This window comes from Nematolebias whitei, chromosome 17, assembly GCF_014905685.2.
Source record: "Nematolebias whitei isolate Nwh7 chromosome 17, NemWhi1, whole genome shotgun sequence".
NCBI classification, from domain to species: Eukaryota; Metazoa; Chordata; class Actinopteri; order Cyprinodontiformes; family Rivulidae; genus Nematolebias; species Nematolebias whitei.
In genome coordinates this window covers 23,662,144-23,684,972 of record NC_056514.1, presented here as the reverse complement: position 1 = coordinate 23,684,972, position 22,829 = coordinate 23,662,144, and the positions used below count along the sequence as shown (strand labels likewise).

At 38.0% G+C, this 22,829-nt stretch overlaps 1 protein-coding gene across 1 annotated transcript in view; it reads left to right on the top strand.

Moving 5' to 3' along the window:
- Positions 1-22,829, top strand: part of si:ch73-103b11.2 (nucleoporin nup211) — a 59,825-nt gene that overhangs the window by 25,284 nt on the left and 11,712 nt on the right. Inside the window, exons 4-15 of the mRNA XM_037690865.1 lie at positions 3,997-4,148; positions 6,559-6,643; positions 11,651-11,870; positions 12,030-12,564; positions 13,737-13,878; positions 13,990-14,103; positions 16,418-16,474; positions 16,578-16,646; positions 16,735-16,824; positions 18,790-18,899; positions 19,041-19,079; positions 21,194-21,935. Of these exons, the coding sequence (XP_037546793.1) occupies positions 3,997-4,148; positions 6,559-6,643; positions 11,651-11,870; positions 12,030-12,564; positions 13,737-13,878; positions 13,990-14,103; positions 16,418-16,474; positions 16,578-16,646; positions 16,735-16,824; positions 18,790-18,899; positions 19,041-19,079; positions 21,194-21,935 (2,355 nt within the window). The remainder of the gene's footprint in view (positions 1-3,996; positions 4,149-6,558; positions 6,644-11,650; positions 11,871-12,029; positions 12,565-13,736; positions 13,879-13,989; positions 14,104-16,417; positions 16,475-16,577; positions 16,647-16,734; positions 16,825-18,789; positions 18,900-19,040; positions 19,080-21,193; positions 21,936-22,829) is intronic.

The window sequence follows — 22,829 nt, the reverse complement described above, 5'->3', positions numbered from 1 at the left end:
CATTGGCATCAGGCAAGCAAAAGATCTCTAAACTTTTGAAGTGATACCGATATCAATCAATCACGTTGAATTACATTACAATACACTGTGGGGGGTGCTCCGTGAGTATGGGATTGGGGGGCCGTTCTTACGGGCTGTTCAGTCCCTTTACAAGCGGTGCGAGAGTTTGGTTCACATTGTCGGTAGTAAGTTGGACCCCTTCAGGGTGGGAGTTGGACTCCACCAGGGCTGCCCCTTGTCACCGATTCTGTTCATAACTTTTATGGACAGAATTTCTTGGTGCAACCTGCTGGCAGAGGGTTTCCAGTTTGGTGGCCTGAGGATTCCGTCTCTGCTCTTTGCAGATGATGTGTTCTTGTTGGCATCATCGTGCTGTGATCTTCAACTCTCACTAGAGTGGTTCACAGCCAAGTGTGAAGCGGCTGGGATGAGAATCAGCACCTCCAAATCTGAGGCCATGGTCCTCAACCAGAAAAGGGTGGATTGCTCTCTTTGGGTCGAGGGTGAGGTTCTGCCTCAAGTGGAGGAGTTCAAGTATCTCTGGGTTTTGTTCATGAGTGAGGGACACTAGACTAAATTTATTCTGACCTCATTATTTCCACGCTTTGATCTCATCGAGAATTTTGTTTGTGCTTATTGTCTCTTGGATCATTGCCTTGTTGAGGGTTAATGCTAGGAGAGAATCTATGGGCTGAGATTGCTGACAGTTCCACATTGTGTGAACTTGTGTTGATTAACAAAGGACCCACTGTGGAAAGAGGTGGCCCAGGAAAAACAGACAGGGTCTAGATTTGGTGACAGGTGTAGATTTGGAGGCCTGGATCTGGGGGCTTGATCCACGGTGGATGGCCCTTCATACCACGCTCAATGCTGGAGTTGAGTGAGATTTCATATAACCTGTGATTTAAAAAAATATTTTTTTTTTAATAACAAATTTGCACTTGGCTACAACCTTTATGTAAGAACCATTGATCATGAGCATATGTGATTTTATTTTTCAAAAGCGTTTTCAATCTTTGATTTGTGTGTGTGTGCACGTGTGTGTGTGTGTGCGTACATACGTGCGTGCGTGCCATAGAGAATCCAGTGCAGTGATTATAAAATAGGAGGCTTAAGCTGCTTGTACAACTGTACTCAGATTTAGAAATATTTAGCTGTTTATCCTCTTTTGATTCCTGCTCAAGGACAAGTCAACATGTGCAGTGTACTCTAGATTTGTTTACACAGACCGATGGCTGAGCAGTTCAAAGTCAGTCTACAAACCCTCTTTCTTCCTTTGTTGCGCTGCTGTTATTAATATCCACCAGCTCAAGATTCCTAACTTCTCTTTAGTCTTCAAATTTTTATCCTTTGTTTATGTCTGAGAATGATGAGCGCTCCCAGTTCAAGCTGTCTCTCTGCTCAGTTTTAATCAGGCCAAGTCTTTGCCCAGCTGTTTGTCAGCATGTTCCCCTTATCTTTTTTCGTTTATATCAAGAGTCCCTTTATTGTAGGTCATTTTAAAGTCATGAGTATATGAAGGTAAACAAAGAATGACTGGGTCACTGAGAACTTACTCTGTCATCCAACATGTCAGAACAATCTGCCTTTTATGTTTTGTTTAAGCTTGTTAGATTAACCTGCTTTTATGTGTATGACAAATTCGACTTATTTTTGCAAGTTTGACTGATTAAGGAGTTGTTAATCAAAGTCACATATTTACAGTAAAATGATAGACGGTGCCTCTCTTCTACCCACAGGGTGTCAACACAAACTTTTGATTGTTGTCGGTCCACTATAAAGACAATCCATCAGCTCTGTTGCAGACAGGATATACTCATACAACACAGTCAGATGTATTTGGTCTTTTTCAAACTTTTTAATTTTGTTTCCAATTTTTTATATTAACTTATACAAATGTGCACAATGTGAAGGTGGTAATTCATAATCTATGGTCTGGTAGTTTAAGGAAAGTGCCATTGTGGTATTTTGGTGTTTAATGTTCTGTCTGTATGCTTATTACACGGACTGTAAACCTGTTCAGTTACCCATTCCCTGTGTGCTTTGTTACATAGTGCACATCTACCTCATTGTACAAATATAAATCCCCAAGTCAACAAAAGATTACCCTGACTTGCACAAGTCATTTAGAGGTCAGACTGAGTAAAAAGTACATTTCTAAACTTGCAGTAATTTTTGCTTTTAATTTATTTTGTGTGATGCCTTTCATAAATGCATGTGTACAACTCTTAATGAGGTTTGGGATTATTTTTCCATACCAAAATGACGTTCCGAAGTCAGGTCGTGGTGGCTTAAGTTTATTTTTATTGTAATATGGATATTAAGTTAAATGCATCCTTATAGGTTTTATTAATATCTAAATATGTAGCTTGTCTCTTTCACATGGCTGTATTGGAAAGTTAATTTAAAACTTGTTTATTGCAACTATTAGGTTAAATATGACATTGGCAAAGGGGCAAGGGAGAATTGTGAACTTGTGAACTTGTGAACGCAACATTATTTCTTTCAATTATCAGACGTGAGATCATTATGAGGGGTTAAAGAATTGGTTTAGTACATCGCAAGGAGAAAAACATTGTTAGCTTGATAACATTCAAAGGATTAGGCTTCACACAAAACTAAAGTTGTGAATTGTGACTATCTTTAAAACAAATTACTACTAAACAAAAATCTCCTCTCTTCACAACATCTTAAAAAGCTTGATCAGTTTTGGGAGCGCATGCAGTAGACAGATAAAGGAACAAATTAGCCTGAAGAAAAACAAAAGGCTGAATGAAATGTCTTAGTTGTGACCGTCACGTTGAAAAGGTGGTTAACATAAATGCAACTCCGTAGTCTGCGTTTGTGGGGGTAACTTGAAACGTGTTTCAGTAACTAACCTGTAAAGTGTTTGAACTCACTGCAAGTGTGTCTCACAGGGTGTATTGCAATAAAATGCAACATTTCTGTTCTTTTAAACTGCTTGTCTTAGATGTCTATTCATTGCAAATGAGCCGGACTTGCTTTTCAAAGCCAGTGTGTATTTACTTAAACCTCCATGTAACACCCTAAGTCATTGTACACAAGGCAGGGTTACTCTTGAAGTCATGCTATGTTTATTTAGCTGACAGCATCAATGACAATACTCATAGCTGCGGAGTCTGAACCTCACAGCTAGGCATCGAACGGAAAGCTTTAAAATAAAAGATACAAATATGGACTTGTCCTGTTTTATAAATTTACTTTATTTAGTTTTTACATTCCCTTTTCTAATGCAATACTGATTTTGATAGGATGGTGCTTGTGAAATCACATTTGGACAAAAAAATGAATATCATTAAAAATCATAATTATTTACAAAATGAGAGCCTCATTAATATTTTTGTGAGAGTGCCACTACAACCTGGTAAATTGCTGTGCAGGGCTTTGGTAGGGCATACATGCAATCATCAGAAATTGTCATGGGTTCTGCAAATGAGCATTTACTGGTCATTTGTTGTGACCGTACAGTTGAATACTGGACCACTTGTGTGATGTACCTCTTTAAAAAAAATGCTCTTTTAATGAACATTTTGGTCTGATTTGGTAACTAAGACCTTCTATATTTTCACAGAGGAGCAAAGTTATCTGTTCTTGTCCACAACCAAGTATAATCAGTCCTTTGTTTTGTTTTTCCTGGTGACCTAATATCAGGTGACTGTACAGTTCTTGAATGCGGGGTTTTGCCGTTACCACTGTATTATTCTCAAACAACAGTTATACACTAAATTAATCATAGCTGCATTGTAGTGTCCATGCCTGTCTTTAAAAAGCTGTGCATGCAGCTTATGCAATAACTTGATTTTAAACGCTGCAAAATATTCCAAGCCTCAGCAAGAACATTTTGCCAGTGCACAGGCTGTGTGACGCTTGGCTTTGGCTCTGTGTAAAGACACACCATGTGGAGGGTCTTGAGGACCCATCTGTTCACTTCTCAATTTAACACTTTTGTTGCATCTGTTTGTTGTGATCCTTCAGCCCAGCACGCTACCCCAAGGGACAATCAATATGAACCAGTGCTCTGATGTCATCGATGGTGAGTCCAGGACAGGTCAGAAGAACTCTCTGTGCATCCTCACCCCAGAGAAAGAGCATTTCATACGAGCTGAATGCAAAGAAATCATCAATGGGTAAGATGAGTTTTTGCTACCATAGCAACCATTATATCTGCTATTCTTCTTCTGTTTGTTTCCATTAAGGTTTGCTGCAGCAGATCATCCACTTCTATCTCACCTTATTCCTGGCACCCTTTTCTGTCACGACAGCCCTCTGCATGTCCTTGCAAACAAACTCACAGTATGTCTGTAAATACAGTAGATTAGATGAGTGTACAAGGCTCACTGAGCTGAAGGAAAAATGGTTGTGTACAACTATGGTGGTGCTGCCATGGCTGCTCTGCCCCCTGCTGTCAGCTTCAGGCTGTGTTTTCCAGAGCTGTAATTCCCTCTGCAGTGACAATGCACATTCTTGAACTGTTTTCTTTTCCTGTCGATCCGGCCACTCTTGTTGCGCTTTCAAACCCTCAAACTTCAAGACAAAGTACAATACACAAACTTTACTCTTCATAATCTAATTTTTTTCTTGCCTGTCCTCTGCTGTATGAAGAGGGTTTCTGTGCTGCCTTCTCCATGGCTCAAACTTGCATGCTATGGCTATTCTTAGAGAGCTGTGACTCTCAACACCCACTCTTCATTATGTTACCTGCTCCATCATTGAACACCTCCCACGCTCCTGTCATCTGGCGCCCATGTGTTGGCTGTAGGCATTCAGACAACCATACTTGTCCCTTCAAGGTTGTCATTAACTGCCAAGTGTTATATATTTTCCTTTGTCCAATAAAATATATTTTTCTTGAATGTCTTTTAACGCACACAATTATGAACACAATGCTGTCTGGGCACTCGTTCAATTAAAATGCTTCATGTTTACCTCCTCAACATCTGTGACTACAGTGTGAGTTTTAGAGAATTGTTTGATTTGTGTTTTAAACTAAGATCACAACTTGATTATTCTAATAGTTTCTGATACAAGATACATATCTGAAGTTCTTAAGTACTTAAATCATAAATGTTTGAAAAAAATGAGAAGTAGAGTGACAACTATAGAATCACGAGTGAGTCTGGTGTATATATATTTATGTATGTATGTATATATATTTATGTATGTGTGTGTATATATATATATATATATATATATATATATATATATATACAAGGTTTAGGCAAAATTGACCTTGTTTTAATAGGACAACCTAAGAACAGTTATTTAGATTAAAAAAATGTTAGGCTTAGATTAATTTAATGTTTACTGAGTAAATACATAGAATACAGTTTTTCTGCATGCGTGCCCATGTGGAATAAACGCCAGAGTATTATTGTGGAGTAATTAGTAAAAGCAAGTGTTTCCCCTACCATTATACAAGCGGATCGCACCACCCCATCAAGAGAACCGAAAACCCTGCCTGCCGAACCAATCTGCCCCCCCCCCCCCCCCCACTCCGCCCGTTGGCACTGACGTAGCGCTAAGCTTGCGGTGCACAATACAGGCACGCTAGCTAAAAAGCTAATAGCAGCGCTCATGCTGCCTTTTCCCTCACGCTGAACACCCCACCGGCTCGAAAACTGTCTGTACAAACAGTGTGCAGCTCAGATGTGTCTCTGCACCCCCACCCCCTCCAAAATTGTCAGTACAAACAGCCCGCAGCTCCGTTCTTCCCCCTCTTCGACAAAAATCACGGGCGAGATGAGCTCCCCGCCATGGCAAGTTATCTAAGGGAAACGCTGAAAAGGTTCATTCTTTTTAAGCACAGAGTTTATTTACTGTATATCCAACAAAACACCCATCATTATCATTACGGGGGTCTGTTTTGTTTTGTACCCAGTAGACTTCAATAATTTAAAAAAGTAATAAAAGCTAATTGTTACAAACATCCTCGATGATTTGAATTAGGGATGCCAGAATTTCTGATTCTGAGTACCAGTACAAATACTAACTAATGCAATTACTCTTGTTACAATTACTTTGAAAATGTGTTAGAAAATCTGAGGAGCTTGCTGTTGCATCAACTCTTCGAACAAAGCCAGGACAGAAAGAGTCTTCCAAAATTGCCCATTGGTAAGCGGCGAGATGGCCTCTTCTACTTAGTGAAGAAACTGTGAGCATGTGCTGTTTCAGTGGGTCTGCACATCCTGTTTGAGTCTTTTATTTGGCTGGTTGCCCCTAAATATGTGTGAGGCAGGATAAGGTGAAATGTTTTAGGTGTCTCAACTATTTTCTACCCAACTTCCACAGCACCAGACACGCCTTTCTTTGTCAACAAAAACAAAACAAAAGCATAATTAACCTCTAGCTTGAGGGAGTGTGTGACACATGACAATGAATCTTGTCTACTCCATTCCTTAAATATTGATGTGTAACAAATTGGAGCAAATTCACAAAGCAGACATTCTTATTTAGGTTTTGTCAAACAAAGTTTTAACTCTTTATATGTATTGATATATTTTCTGATTTTAACCTTTAAACTGACTGTTTTATCTGTAGGTGGCAGGAAGCGCTGACCGTGTACCCCAGGACCAACAAGCAGAACCAGAAGAAAAAACGCAAGGTTGATCCTCCCACTCAGCAGGTACTGACTCACCATTTCTATGATAACATTTTTATTTTCTTTCACTGAACAGGGTAAAAGGAATGAGAGATATATGCACGTCTCTATTTATTAATAGTTGTCAGTTGTGGTACAATTATTGTTTTCCCTCTCAATGCATGATGCAAACCTAAGTATAAAGATGCACACAAAGGGCCACTGGGTCATTTTACTTGTACTGATACTGCTCCCCATTTGTCATCCATAACCAGTTTGTGCATAATTTAGGAAACTGCATCTAGTTTTTGGTTTGATTGTAAAGACTGATTATCTCTTATGAATGTCATTTTAATAAAAAATGTATCGGTTTGCTGTTTGTACAAAGTTGTTGACCTTGCGTTTCTGTGAAAAGCTGTCAATTTTACAGTCTACAAATTATTTAACCTTTAGTTATCCAGGATAACTCATTCTCGGTTTCAAATACATAGGTTTTTTTTGTTTGTTTTTTTGCTTTTCTTTAGTTTATTATAGTCTCAAGCATTGAGTGATTTGGGTCTTTTCTCTCCTTTGTTTTTCTCCTTGTTGTTCTTTTTGCTTCCTTCATTGTCCATAGTCTAACTCAAGCTTGTGCCCCAGTAATAACTTCCCCAGTGAAATGCAATAACCACTGAGCAGCATAAAAAGGCATCAAGTCAAATGTTTTTGCTGTAACCAGGTTATTCAGATTACACCATTTTTTTCAGCCCTTCAGTGCACTAAAGGGAAATGACTACGTGTAAATAACTTTAAATTAGGATAAATGCCTATTTATTCAGTTATTTTTGTGTGACATCCTCATTAAAAAATTACAGATTTTACTTTGATTTGGGCTCTTTATGAAGACTTGTTTATTTTCCTCTATTGCCTTTCAACAGTTATTACTGATTCCTTTTTTGTAGGTTCTTGTTGAGTTGTGCATTGAAATAGTCCACGTTATTAAAACACCTGTGCAGGTAGGTACGTTGAGTAACATAACGTTAGTCAGGCATTTAAACCAGTTCAACTCGGTTTATAAACCATTCTTTCCATTACGTCTCCATAAACCTTGTGCTTCACTGTCGGTAGTCTTGTCTCTGCTTGCGCTATATTTACTTTTATTTTGTTTCCTAAGGTCTAATTCTAGGAGCTGTTGTTACAGGATTTAAAACTCAACACCTTTTCTCATCTTTAACTGGTTGGTAATGTGCTCAAATGTTCTTCAGCATAGACAAAAAAAGATTTAACAATGCATTCAACTTTAAGGTGGTCGCTGCTTTATATTATAACTGTATCAGGTGAACATTATAATCTTGCTTTTGTGCCATTTTTCCTGAACTACAAAGAAAGAGCATATTTATGTATGACCTCTGCTATGGAAATATGCAGTTTGAAGCTTTCCCTTAGACCTACACCAGCTTTTTCCCCTCAAAAAGAGACAGATAGAACGTTTTTCTGCCAACAACTTTTGCAACATTTTATATTCCATCTGTTTGAATGATAGACTGCCAGTTTTTGGGCCAGTTTTTTTTTTTTTTTTTTTTTGCAATGATCAGTGGGTTTTCAGTTTAAAGGATTTATAATGTTTTATTTGATCGTGCCATGATTTGATGTGAAAACTTTTTTTTTCCTGCAGTTTACACTTGCAATACATTTACAATTATTCATAACCTTTCAATGGTGATTTTCAACTTTTACAATTGTCAGATTATGAAGTAATGTTCAAGTGTTTACATGAAGTAGATAACTTCTCATATCTAAGATATAACAGATATTAATTGATAACCTAATAACACTGATCCCTTTTAGTCAAGTTTAGCAGATGTTGATATGTGAGCCTGCAACAACAAACTTTGAGAAATGTGTCCATATAGTCCAGATAAGTTGACCCTTTGAAGTCTATTTCTAAGAAACAATGAAGTTTTCAGAATGAATTTAGAGACATGTGTCAGAAATATTAAATATTATCATTCAAGGTTGCGTCAAAGCAATTACATTTAACAGTGTGAGAGGAAGGTGAGACTCATTCAGATGCACAAACCAGAGGAGGAAGAAGACATTCTTCATTTTCAGTGCACGCTCGCGTGTGCTGCTGACTTCTTTAATGTAAAGATCGAAACAGGACTTTGTAAGACTACATTACCATAAAAATGGCTTCACTGTTAAATATAGACACATGCTATATTATAATGTAGACCACCCACTGAAAGAAACACATTTTTCCTTTCCCTGCCTCCTTTCTGATGTCAGGCCAAATTTGTGGTGAGCACACAGAATTTTCTAAAGTTCGTTGTCTGATTTGTCTAATGACGGCGCCTGGAACAACACTGCGACCTTGTTTGACTTACACAAATGGGCTCATTTGCTGAGAAACAGCGGGGACAGTTTTGACTGTGACAATGTTGCATATGTCACCCATCATTTGTGTTTAACATCCTTTAAAACTTTTTTGTTTTGTGTTGGGCGAAGGTCTGTCCAATCTGCCCCTGTTGTTGGACTTTCATTGACAGTGAGATAAATAAAAGATAAAAATAGACACAAACATAAAGTTCAAAGTCTGTCAGTAATTTAGTAGCAAGCAAAGTACAAATTTGAGACCATAGCACTATCATAAAATATTAAAAAGTGCAGGTTTTAATAGTTAATCCTGTGTAGTGTGAGAACATGTCACCTGCTGGGTTTGAATGTGACAAATTATTTGAACCCACCAGAAAGAGTGACTTGCACAATATTACAAAAATAACATAAAAAAATCTAATGGGTTTTTAGTTAGCACATCACTGAATTTTTTTAGGTAAATTAAGCAGTGCATTATAATTTTTATTATAAAGTGAAGTCACATTTAGTTATTTTTCATAGTTATTTTATGTTTGACGTTCATCAGTTTTGTTAGAAAAATGGATTCATTCACATTCTATGTACTCACCCAAGCATTGTTTCCATTGTTTTTGTGTTAGAAGTTTAAAACCTTGTTAATGTTTTATCATAGCAGTAGTTTTTTATGTGTGGGTGGAATGAATGGCTCTTAAAATAGCTTCAGTGGTTGCAGAAAACCTACATGTTTAGTGTTAATGATGTGTAGGTGTGGGGATGCTCTCACTGTTTGTCAGATTCTGTCAATGACAGTAGCCACTCACTTGTTTTGTCTCCTAAATATGACAGATGATTACAGTTGAGTATCTATTAGTGTGTTAAGGTTTATATTTTCCACACCTCATCTTGTCAGATCCACGTCTGTCCAGGTGCTTGAGAGCTTGTTTCCCCATTTTTATTCTTCATGCTTTTCAGGAGACGTTTGCTTTGGAGCCAGTGCAAATACAGTCATGGGTGTAACACCGGGTCCAGTGGAGAGCATAATATACGCTCCCAATGTTTTGTTGGTCTTTTTTTTTTTTTTGTAAATAATTACCTTTTTTGCAGTTTTACTTATGTATTTATTTTTGTATCTTGAGATCTATGACATCAAATACTCTAGTTCTACTCAGGTTTTATTATGTTAATGTCAAGTTTAAAAATTATATACTCTTTCAACCCCTAATTGGTACACACTTGCTCCCTCCAACTGGAAGTGCTTTCCCCCTTATACATACTGGCAACAACAGAGACTTCAGCATAAATACCAAACCGAACCTGAACAGGACTTTAGCAAGAACAACTCAGTTCCACACTCAGAAACATTATAGTCAGAAACATTGCACACATAATTGCCACAAAACTACCCAGCATCCTTTGCAACTCACACATTCTCTCTGGGATGCTATTAAGACATAATTATTGTCATTCTACATGGGTACACATCTCAAAATTGTTTAAAATGTATAGCTAGACATTCAGATATTTGTGGTAAACTACAAACACCTGAAACTAACTCTCGTAAGCGTACACCAGTCCTTGCCCCCTCTTACCCCACAGCGTATGGTTTGTACACTTGTGAAAATGATAAAAACTGTAAATCAAAAAAAAATTTAATCTTGCTTAAATTTGTAGTTTCTATCCAACTTTTTGTGTCAAAAACAAAACACAAAAATTAAATAACTTGGCCCTGTAAAATTAAGGTGATTATTTTATTTATTAATGTTTTAATGCACATGTGTTAATATTCAACATTACCCAACAAGCAATAACTTCAGAAGGCTCTTGTGATTGGCAGGGTGGAGTAAAGCCAAGCCAGTGTTTTTCCACTAAAGACATGAATGGACACCCAGTGAGTTCAGCACAGCCAAACTTTGCTTACTGCGCATCTTCAAAATTTTCCAGCTTTAAAACTATTATAAAAATTTAAAAAAATCAGTCCCAACAAGGTGATGGGTTAAAAAAAAGCATAATCTTTGCTTCTATCTCTGATGCAGAAAATTCTTGGCATGTTTATGGTGATTGCAGTTGACTTGGTAAAAAAGTTGATTACCGTAATAAAGTCACTTTGGAATGATTGTTCTCTCATGTTAGGACGACTTCATGCATTTTGTTGATTGTTGAAAGGATTTCCTAAATTAATGCAACATATTTGAACACTGATTTGGTTTACCTTGCATTTGGTAATCATTTAAAGATTTGCAAAATCTCCACATGTGTTTTCATCTTTTCTCTGATCACAGGTGCATTTGCCATGAATGAATTTGATTCAAGCTGTTGACCTCTTGCTTCTTTCCACATTACCTTATTCTGGCCTTAAATATGTATCATTCTTTTTTCTGATTTATTTGATTCATCAAAATTCAAAACAAACAGTTTTGTGAAAATCTGTGCTGTCATAAACTAGGAGATCTTGTGTATTTAAAAACGTGTGCAGTATCTATTCATTGGTTCATCTTTGGACTCCACTAACACTAGCTTACAGTTCAGTATGATTACTTAATTTATCAAGGTTTACAATGAAGAAAACAAGTTTTTCCATCCTTTATCTCAAATTTACACTCAGCTATTTAGTTTCTCTTTATTCCTGTTCTTTCTCTCATTCTTTTTTGTTTCTTCTGTTACCTTCCCTCCCATTATGTCCTTTACTCTTTCCATCCATCCCTCTTGAATCATACCCAGGAGCCTGGACCTGCTAAGGTAACAGTGACCAGCAGTGGAGGCAGCATCCCATGCCTTACCAGCAGTATTGCCAGCGCAGAGCGGGTCCCGATGAGCCGTGCAACTCTCTGGCAGGAGGAGAGCCGTTGGAGCAGGGCCACCATCCCTTGCAGCCGCAGTGCCTCCTGTCTCAACCAGCTGAGCCAAAACCAGACAGACTCCAGTGTTACCACTCAAGATGGTGAGGACAAGGACATGCAGCTTCTTTGGCACATCCCACTTTTTATTAGTTTAAATAGAGCAGGTGTTTTATCACATCTAACTTTTATATAAAGTGTTTGTGCTTGAGCTTTTCCCAGATGAGATGTGTCTAATAAGTGGTGCTGTGGTTGTGTTCCAGATGGCCGCACAGTGAGCACTGGGCGAAAGGTACGAGTGGAAAGTGGTTACTTTTCCCTGGAGAAGACCAAGTCAGAACCTTCTCCACAGTCTGCACATCACTCCCAGCCCCCCCAGAGTCTACCCCTGTCCTCTTCAGCTTCATCCTCCTCTTTAGGAGCTCCCAGTTCCAGGTATAACTCTGAATCTGATCCCCAAATGTCCCCTCATCAACCCTCCCCAGATCCTTTTCCCTCTCCAAATGCACTTGTGTCCCCAACCTACTCCACCATCAGCTCCTCCCAGAGCTCTCTTGACTCTGAACCCAGTGGGGCTTCTCTTATCTGGGAGGGGCACAGTGGTGTTGGAGAGAGCACTGGAGGAAGCAGAGTTGGCCGGTCCGGCAGGGAGTACACAGCACTGTCGGATGTGCCACGGGCTCGCATTCTGAGCTACCAAGAAGCCTTCCGCTCCGAGAAAAAACGCCAAGATCTGAGGGCACGGACACGAAGCCCAGGGAGGGAAGAGGTGGCTCGGCTGTTCGGGGAGGAGCGCAGGTAAGGATAAATGTCATGCCGTCTTCTATATGTTGTATAGACATAGCAGAGTGCTGCATGAACGGGTCAACGAGGGCACAGATTGTAGTGTAAAGTTCTTTGAGGCGCTATATAAGTACAGTCCATGACTTAAAAATACAGTTGATTAGACAGATTTTTGTAAGTTTGTGTCACTGATGCAAATATGATTATCAGTATAAAACCACTGTATTTTATCTTTTGGCATATTTCTAAAACCCTTCAGATGGCATGCAATGTAATTATTGTGTGTATAGTTCATTATGCATTGCTTGAAACATTCAGCATTGTAGTTAGTTAGCACCACCCTGTGGCTGCTGTCTGTGACGCACCTCTTGAGCATCTTTTGCTACTGCTTTCTATCCTAGTGTATCAGTTTAACTCGAATGGTTTGGGGGAAAGTAAATTCACATGTAATTTAATGTTCTAGTGGTCTTTACCTTTTGCTCCTGCTGCTTTGCTACTTTGTTTTGTTGTTTCAATCTTTTCCAGGAGCTTCTGAACTGAGCTTCTCAGAGCTAATGCTCAGCCAACCCCTCCACCCCTGTCTCAGTGCTGTTCCCTGCTGGTCACCGCTGATTCCTGCTTTCTCTCATTTCATCTCTGCACCACCTGGGAGGACACCTGCACTGTTTCAGACAAACATTTAATTTACTTTGTATAAATGCACAAATGGGTGATTGTACTCTCAGTTAAACGGTTTCTCTCATTTTTCACGTACATACACTTGAACATGTGCAGTGTCTTAAGGTAATGTTGACTGTGTTGCCATTCCTGCTACCTTTTTAATATAATTAACCCACTATTCTAGTCGTTTTCTTTTTTCTGCAAAGTTTTTCTCATTGTATAACTTCACTCTTTAAGTATCTCTTGATGGTTCTTTGGATTATTAAATCTTCTCTGCCACTTATTTTTCCTTATCTAAAAAATCTGAATGCTGTGCAAAACTAAACGGTAACTTCTTGTATCTTTTATTAGACGTTTATAGTTTTTTATATCACGCTTTGAGCTTGTTTGTACTGTTTCATTCTGCCACCATTTAAGTATTTTATGCTGCATCTGATGTATTTTTAAGAATAATTTGTCTTTGCTGTGCACTTTATACAGTGAAACGTAAAACGTGTATTGGAGTGTATTTGCTTTGTGTCTTTCAGGCGCTCTCAAATCATCGGTCGGTTTGAGGAGAGTCAACATGCAGAGCGTATGGATACCAGCAGCTCCACTAACCCCTCAGTTAACACTGCAGTGACTCAAAGACAAGGCCGGAGTGAGAGACGCTACCTGGAGGGCAAACACGTACGCAGTTCTCGTCATTAAACATGACCAAAAATAATCGCACAAGGTTTAGTAATTTCCTGATCAGAGGAGTTTTATTCAAATTAATTAACAGTTTTATCTTTACAGGAGATGTCACTGGATACGGGGAAGGACTGCTTTGCCCCTGAGGTTTCCAGCTCCAGTTTTGTCAATTTAAGAAGAGCCAAATCACTAGATCGCAGAGTCACCGAGTCATCAATGACTGTAAGTTTTGAGAACAAATCCCACCTGCGTTCAACAGACCATCAGACTCTATCGCTCAGTAGAAAATGAAGCTATTTCTCTTTGTTTTTTTAGCAAGGTTGTTCCTCTTTTGTAATTAACTTAAAAGGTTTAAAATTTAATTCATGGTAAATAGTTTTAAGTATTTTTTTTAGCTATTCATTTTAATCAAAATCATAATGAGGTTTTATTGACTGATTGAAGCATTTCTTAAATCTGGTGAAAAAAAAAGCATTTATTTGAGGCAAACCTGTGTCACAAGCAGCCCTTTAGTTCCTGTTTAATTTCTTTTTGTTCGATAAATACGTTCATCTTAAAATTTGCTTTCTTTTAATCTGCTTTAGTTGCCGTTGCATTTCTGTGGTAACTTATTTTTGCTACAAATCAACAAAGTTGTTTTTCCACTGTGACTACAGCCTTGACGTTTTTGCAGGCACTGTCCATTTGTTGCATCCCAAAACATCCATTAACTGAAGGTGGACTGAGCCAGCTACACAACAAAAAATAATTAAATCTTGGACAATTGCTATTTTCTATATTTGTTTAAGGCTAGCAGTTGTTTATGGTGATTATTGCTGCAGCTTCATTTATTTGTATTTATGCTGAATGGCCTACTTATATTGATATTGAATATAGTATTTTAGTTGACTCAAGTCATTAGCATTGAATAAGTAGTATGGTACTTTTGAATCCTTGTGTGCTTTAATTGAAACACCCCTTTTTTTTCCAGCAGTAATTTCTTAATTTCCTTCCTCTTTTATCTAAGTCCCGGTAGACTTTGTTTTTTTTTCCTTTTTTAGCAAATGGGCTCATAAATACAAAAATTAACCAGGAAACAATAACTTAACATATTTAACATTACTGAAAATCTTAAATATGTATATCACACTATTGTGATCCATTTTTCATTTGTACGTTTTTCATCATTTTTCTCGTTCCACAATTTTTGTGTTATTTCAACAAATCATATATCAAAACGTTCAGCTTGTTCAGGAGAAGGGTGCTTTGACGTTTGGTATTGGTGCACCTTTAGCTTGTAGAAATATTTAGCCTTTTCTGCCACTTTTTTCTCATAAAAAATGAATTGAGCTCATTTTACATCCTTCAGATCTTTAGCTCCGTTTACAACCATTTACTGCTCTTTTCACATTTTGTTCTGGTTCGGCTTCTTTCAGCTTCCTTGTGCAAATTTAAACTTCTTTTCAGCTACTTTAAGCTGATTTCAGCTGTTTATTCAGCTGCTTTCTGCTCCTTTCAGATTCTTTCTGCTAACTACAACATTTTTGTGCTTCTTCTAACTTCTTTCTGCTAATTTCAGCTTGTTATGCTCCTTTCAGCTAACTTATGCATGTATGAGCAATTTCTCTAGTTGTTACTGGTATTATATATTTGTAATCAACCTGATTGTATGGAAGTTGATTAAAAGTGACCTACTTAAGTGGAAGACAGAGTACAGTGGTTTTTAGTTTTCAATGAACTTTTTCCCACTTCTTTTAAATCATTACAAATAAGGTTCACGTGTTAAGTTGATTAAGATTGCCTTGGTGTTTTTTTGAGGTCTGACTCCTGCTAGTCTGATCTGTGGTCTGTTCAGGGAGTGCTAAGGGGTAACCTTGTCAGCGTGTGGCTGGTCTCTCTCTCTCTGCCCAAGCTGCAGCTGCCAAACCCCCACCCACTCCAACACAGACATGCACACGTCTACACACACCACTGCCGCCACTGCTACTGATGATTATAAATAACCAGAACAGGAGCAACCAGAGTTATGTGTTTCCCCCTGGGTTAGTCAGAAAGCAACAGATTGTCAACATATGAATTAAAGGCAGTTAGCCATCAGAATGACTCTCTGCCAGGCGGTGACACCACACCGGATGAAGCTCAACAAAAACAAGGTATTGTTGAGTGATCAAAAGCCAGCTTTTATCTGAATGCTTTACTCTGGAGTCTATAAACAGACTTGAGCTTGGTTTCAATGTGCAGCAGTTTGTGTTTCACAGTGAAAGTCCAGCTCCCGACAGTCAGTCTCTGTGGCTGAAACCATATATTTGCAATCATAGTTTTCAGCTTCAGGTATTGCCTAGCTAAAATAAATAAATGCACATAAATACAGTATTTAATGAGATGGCATTTATTTTCTGATTATGTCAAGAACAAAATACTTGACCTGTTGATGACGTTAGCAGTTATAGAAGTACAAAATGTTTCAACAGATCGCTGTTTTCTTGTTAGCACACTTGTTTAAACTAATTCTATTTGCATTATATAATAATGCTTCCCTCTGTATTTTTAATTTCAGCCGGATCTGCTGAACTTCAAAAAAGGATGGATGACGAAGCTTTATGAAGATGGAATGGTAATGTTATTTATAGAAGAAATAAATGGCTGTCTGCTACTTGTCTCTAATGTTGATTAAATTTCCTCATGCAATTCAATCAAAAGCCTTTTTTTATCCTTAGTGGAAGAAACACTGGTTCGTTCTGACAGACCAGAGCTTGAGGTACTATAAGGACTCGATAGCTGAGGAGGTAAGGTTTGTCTATCTGAGATTTTGTGTAAATCAATAGCGGTCATGTAGGAGTTTGTTTTAATTTTTTGTTTATTTTTCTCTTTTAGGCCTCAGAACTGGATGGTGAGATTGATCTTTCCACATGCTATGATGTTAAAGAGTTTCCGGTCCAGAGGAATTATGGATTCCAAATCCTTGTGAGTGTTGTTTTTTTGACATCTATAGTAAATATGAAATTTGTCGTCTACGTATTTTCGCTCTTGTCTTCTTCCAGTCCATAAACAGCCACTGTGTTGTAACTGTGGGTGTCAGACATTGTCATTTCTTTGTCTGTCATAAAGGATGTCACTTGACTTGTCTCTCTGTGAGAGCCTTACATCAGAGGTCTAAATCTGCTTCAGCTGTTGCCAGTTCCTCTGGTCTCCCTGAACCAAGTTGGCTTTCATCCTGCACAATATGTTTACCTAACCTCTCATATTAGGAAGTCCAGTCTTTGTCTAGAGTTTCTCAGTAACATAAATAATCCCAAAATTGGGTTTGATATATTGTTTTGTGTATTTAAGCTCAACATTTTAATCGTTCGAGGGGAACAATGACTAATGGGTGTTGTATTTGTTTACACTAGCTTGAAGCTACATTCACAGCTGTCCTAGCTATAGCTAGGAGGATGTCAGAAATAGTGTGTTGAAAATGATAGTTGTTGCTTTGGATGAGAACAACATGGGTTTGGTGTCTAAATTATTAACCCTTGTATTTATATCTGCTGTCTGTGCACCGTGCTCTGGTTGGACGGCACTGTTCTTGTTAACTGTGCTGCACTCGATTAACTCTTTTAATAGTTTCCTTTGAAGTTAAGGCACACATTTGTGGATTTGTAAACATTGTCGTTGAAATTGCAATAACAAAGATGTAATTACACTCAGTGGAGTATATTGATTATCTACAAACATTGTTCTAAGCTGATTAATTTTACAATGGTAAGCGATATACATGTATTTTAGGAGTACAGTAGTCCCTCGTTTATCGCGGCGGATTCGTACCCTGAAGACCTGCGATAAGTGAAAAACCACTAAGTAGGAATAGTAGTACAAGTAGTAGTTTATTTTAGTATTTATATATATTTATATATATTAAGATGTTTTAAACCCTTCCAACACTCTTGCAATACTCTAAACAATGTTTCTAAACTCTAAACGCTCTAAAAGAGCACAGAATGTCATGATTTCCCTCTCTGTGCCTCCGCTGCTCTCAACCACCTGCACGCGTTCTTGGCCACACCCACTTTCCCGTTCTACATGGAGAACAGCTGATCAGCTGTTTAGCTGCAGGAGGAAGTTTTTTTCTGTAGCTCTGGGCTGCACAAAGGTACAGCAGGCACTAAATAATTAAAAATAATTTATTTTAAATAAAAATCCCATGCCGATTGTGCGACTCCTCCATCAATCATCCAATTGCGTGTTATGTCCAATCTTATTTTGAAAAACCGCAATAAAGTGAGTCCGCGAAAACGAATCGCGAAGTAGCGAGGGACTACTGTATACAAGTAGCACTAATAAATCAGAGTTTACATAGAGTTAATATTCTACTTCATTCATGTCCCTAATATTGAAGATTTGAGAGTAGATACAACTTTACAAAATAAAAGCATAAATAATAAACAATAACAATTTTGTATATATATTTATTATTATAACAATAATAATAAATAAATGTTTCTCCTCACTACTGTGATGCTTTAATGTTCTGAAGCCAGTCTTTACTCCGTGCATTTTAAAGGCATGAGCTTCTTTTTATTAAAGGCTTCACTCGTATAGAGATGCAAGGTTACAAATTATTTTCTGTCGAGCTGTAATAAAAAAGAATGTTAAATATTAGCATTAAATAGTTCAAACTTAAAGATGTGCAGTAATAAATCGAGGGAAGATTGAATAGATATTAGCAAGATTTGTTTAAAACTTAATTATTAGCAGTGAATGTACTTACATTTTACTGGCTACAATGATAGGAGACAACTTAATTTTCTATTTGAAATGACAAAGCTGTCTCTGCTTAGATGATGGAGATGAGCTGTAGAAAGAGTTTTTTTATTTAAATAAGCAATGTTAAAAAGGTTTTTTGATCATCATGCCAGTCATTTAGATGAAATATCTGTGTGTTTTCAGTGTAAAGACAGAGCGTGCACCTTGTCTGCTATGACCTCTGGAATCCGTCGCAATTGGATTCAGGCCATTATGAAGAATGTGCGACCCACCGTTGCCCCCGACGTCACCCGGTAATACCCAGCCAGGATTAACACCATCCTCTGGCAGATGCACCAGATGATTTTCTCACTTTATTTATCTGGATTCCTGTCTCCTCACCCTCTTTCGTTCTTTCTCCTCTCTCTCAATTGGTATTTTCAACCTGCTTCCAGGAAAAACATCTCTCTGAAACTGTCCGTTCTGAAGCCCAGGTTGGAGTGCTTGTGTGTTGAAATTCTCTCCCTCCTCAAACAGTGATGTAATTGCTCAGCAATGTCAGCTCCGGCGTGTTTGTGGTCCAGTCATATGTCATGTGATTGAGTAATGTCAGTTCTACCACTGTAGAGGCATGCGTCAACAAACTAGAATAATCTGCCCAGCACCACAATCTGATGCTAATCATCACTGTAATGTGACTGTCAGCTCGGGAGGTTTTGTAAATGTTTATAGAACAAGCTCAATCTCAGCTTTTCAGTAAAAACATCTGATTGTGTAGGTGGAGCAGCTTGCAGCACATTACATATATTATTTTTACACCACATATACTGAGTCACACCCTTTCCTTTAGGTTTGTCACTAAAATACACTTCCTGTGTATTTCTGCCTAAGCTAACAACCACTTTTATTTTCTGCTCTTCAGCTCTGACTCTTCCAACCCACCGCACACTTAATGACACTTCTGCACCATGTTCACGTGGATTAGTCCATAGTGCCACAGTGCACTTTAACACCACAGGTGCCGAAGTGCACGAGGAAGCAGCAAACAAACGCTTCAAATTCAGCTCCTTGTTAAACTGCTGTAACATAGAAGCTAAAAACTGTCGTCTGCAGTGAGGCTTATCTCTGACCATAAAAGCTGCTTTCAGTCCAGGCTGCTCTATTAATGTTTATGTGTTAATGCTTTGCCTTGGCTCTATTCTGTGTTTTATAATCAGGATATCTGCAGGTCACATAAAAAAGTATCAACATTTTTCCCCCCTTCCCAGCATTGTCCCTAAACACTTGACTAAAGATTCAGATTAAAATCTGACACAGTTGGATCAGAATGCAATTTTCCTAATTAAATAAGACCATTTTATCACATCGGTGTTCTTGAATCAGTGAGCGATGGTTCTGGTGAGGGAAAGAGCAACACCACTACAGGTACACAGTTCTGCATTTAATATCATTAAGGAAAAGTTACTATTAAGTGTTAAAGAAAAGGTTTTAGCTTGTTTTAGTTGGCAAAAAAACGTATTTAAAAAAAAAAAAAACTTAAGAAGGGGATGAACAAAGAGTGGTTTTGGTTTGCGAGTCCATGAAGTGTCAGACATTGTACCTGAATTAATTTTAGCTTAATGGACTTCTTAGTTTAGATTCCAACTCTGTGTTGTCTGAAAACACATTTGTCTAATCAAAGTTTAGTTTTCGGTAGAAAATGCTTTAGTCAGTTCGCAGACAGAACATTTTATTATTTCCAGAAAGAAAAAAACTTCCTGAAGTTCTAAGTTGATATCCAAAAGCTTTAAATGTTTTTCTAGTCTAGCAGTTGTTTATCATAGGCACATTATTTTTTTATGTGTTATAAGATAAGATAAGAACTTTATTGATCCTGCATGTAATGATTGGACAAGATGTTCACTTAAAAGGTTAATGTTTTAATAAGTTTTTCCTTTATTGTTCTTGGTGACGCTTCTGCTTTCTACGGGCAAACGTTTTTATTGCACTTAAAGTAATTAGGGAAATAGTTAACTCTCAAATCTAATCCTTTATCCCCTTTCTTTGCCACTTATCATTCATGTTTGTGTTTGTGATTTTCTGGCACCAAGATTTTGGATAACGCCTCAAAAATCTAAAACTTTTAAAAAAATGTAGTTATGATTGAGTGGAGCTTTGTGGAAGTGACAATCTGAAAATGGGATGAATACGAGAGAGGATTGGATTTGAAGCTCAATGCTTCACGTCGCCAGAGAGTTAAGGGAATTGCTAATTTACGTGGACTATCCATTCATCCATTATCTTTCGCTTGTTCCAATGTCAGGTCGCGGGGGCAGCAGCTTGAGTAGGGACTATTCCATGTAAATTATGCTTCTCGTCCAGGTGCAGGGAACACTGATTCTGTCTTTGCTAAACATAAACAACAACACAAATAAAGCTCACCCCATACTTTTGCCAGTATAGTTTTGAACCAGGTAATAATACATTCAGAAAACATTCAAATATGATAAATTTAGGAACGGACTCTGCAGAAACCCTGAAAAATCAACTTACTGAAGCTGCACAGCCACAAGTGTGGCACTGTTGTTTTTATAACTTGTTTTTATTGATTGTGTTTTCATTTCTTCAGATCTATCCCTGATGAACACATAAAAGGTCATGTGATGCTGGAACCATGTCCCCAGACTACTCCTGACCTGAGCCCAAGTGTTGAGGAACATAAATCAGATGACCACAAACCTACGCCAGGCAGCAACCCTCCTTCTGAGCCACGAAAAAGAGGAGTTCGTGAACGCAGACGAGATGGCCGTTCAAAAACCTTCGACTGGTCCGAATTTAAAACGGAACGGAAAGAAAAGCCTACAAAAGAACGAGCGGACACAGTGGACCTCAGCTCATCATTTTCTACAGCTTCCTCCTGCTACTCTCCCTCTTCTTCGTCTTCCTCAATGGCGTCCTCTCCCGTGTCTTCTTCCTCACTGCAAACCTCATCTTTATCAGGTCCTCACCCACATGCTGTGAAAGAGGAAGCAGAAAAGGAGAATGTTTGGAGAGACGACTCGTTGCACAGTACAACCAGTGTGGATCTTGTGCCAAAAACAGCTTCTGTTGCTTCAACACTTAACACTGCACCATTGATACATGAAAGCCACGAACAAGGAAACATGGAAGTAGACCATCCTTCTGTCTGCCTAAACAGTGAAGATGCAACAGACGGCATAACTTCAGATGTCCAAGAAGAAATTGAACAACGGTGGCATCAGGTGGAGACAACACCTTTAAGAGAAGAGAAGCAAGTGCCAATAGTCACGGCTGTAGGAGATTCTAAGCGATTACCTGCTCATGAGCTCGCTGCGCTGCTGGACAAGGAGGTGTGTTGACACTGTTGACTCATACACGTGTTGTAGGTGCTGGGATAGTTTATGGTTTCCTGGGTTATGTGCTTTGGCATAATTTGGAGATTGGAACAATAAATATTAGGGTGTTTAATCTTAATATTAGGGTGTTTAATCTTAACTTCTATCTGTGCTGAATAGCATCAGTTAAGAGGCATATGATGTGCTCTGTCGTTATTTTCTTACAACCTCCTCACAATGCCACACTCGAGTACGCCGCCAGGCAGTGCTTCTTGAATTCAGTTGTATTTTCAAGCATCGCAGTTTGTGGGAAAAATAAATATAATTATGCTTTCTTAATTTCTGCTTAGATATTAAAGCTTCCAAAGCTGCTCTTCCTTACTTTTATTGCAGCATTCTCTGACTATGTTTTGCTCATGAGTTGAATTTATCACATAAAACTTTTTTATGATTTTTATTTTTGCCCACACGTTGTCTTAAGTTATTGCCTGATTGTTACTAAATCTTTTCTATGGTTCCTTTTAAATACATGTACATTAGAAGTAAGGCTAGACTTGATTTTATTATGTCAAAAGTAATTTTGGCCTCAGTTTAAGACGGTGTTTAATCTCTATAGGGTTTTATTCTGCCCCTTTGACATAAAATGGTGACGGCAGTCTACTTATAGACAATTTATAAACAAAAAAAACTAATGCTATGAAAACACGGATTGTTCTGGTACAGTCATTACATATCTGTGATTAAAGTGTATATTTTAAAAGTTATTTATATTGTTTATTTTCTTAAAATCTGTATTAGGAATGCACAATATTACTAGCATGGTATTGGTATCAGCCGATATTAGCAATAAAGTTAAATATCGGCCATTCCATCAAAATAACTCACCGATATAAAAGGTGCTGTTTTAAG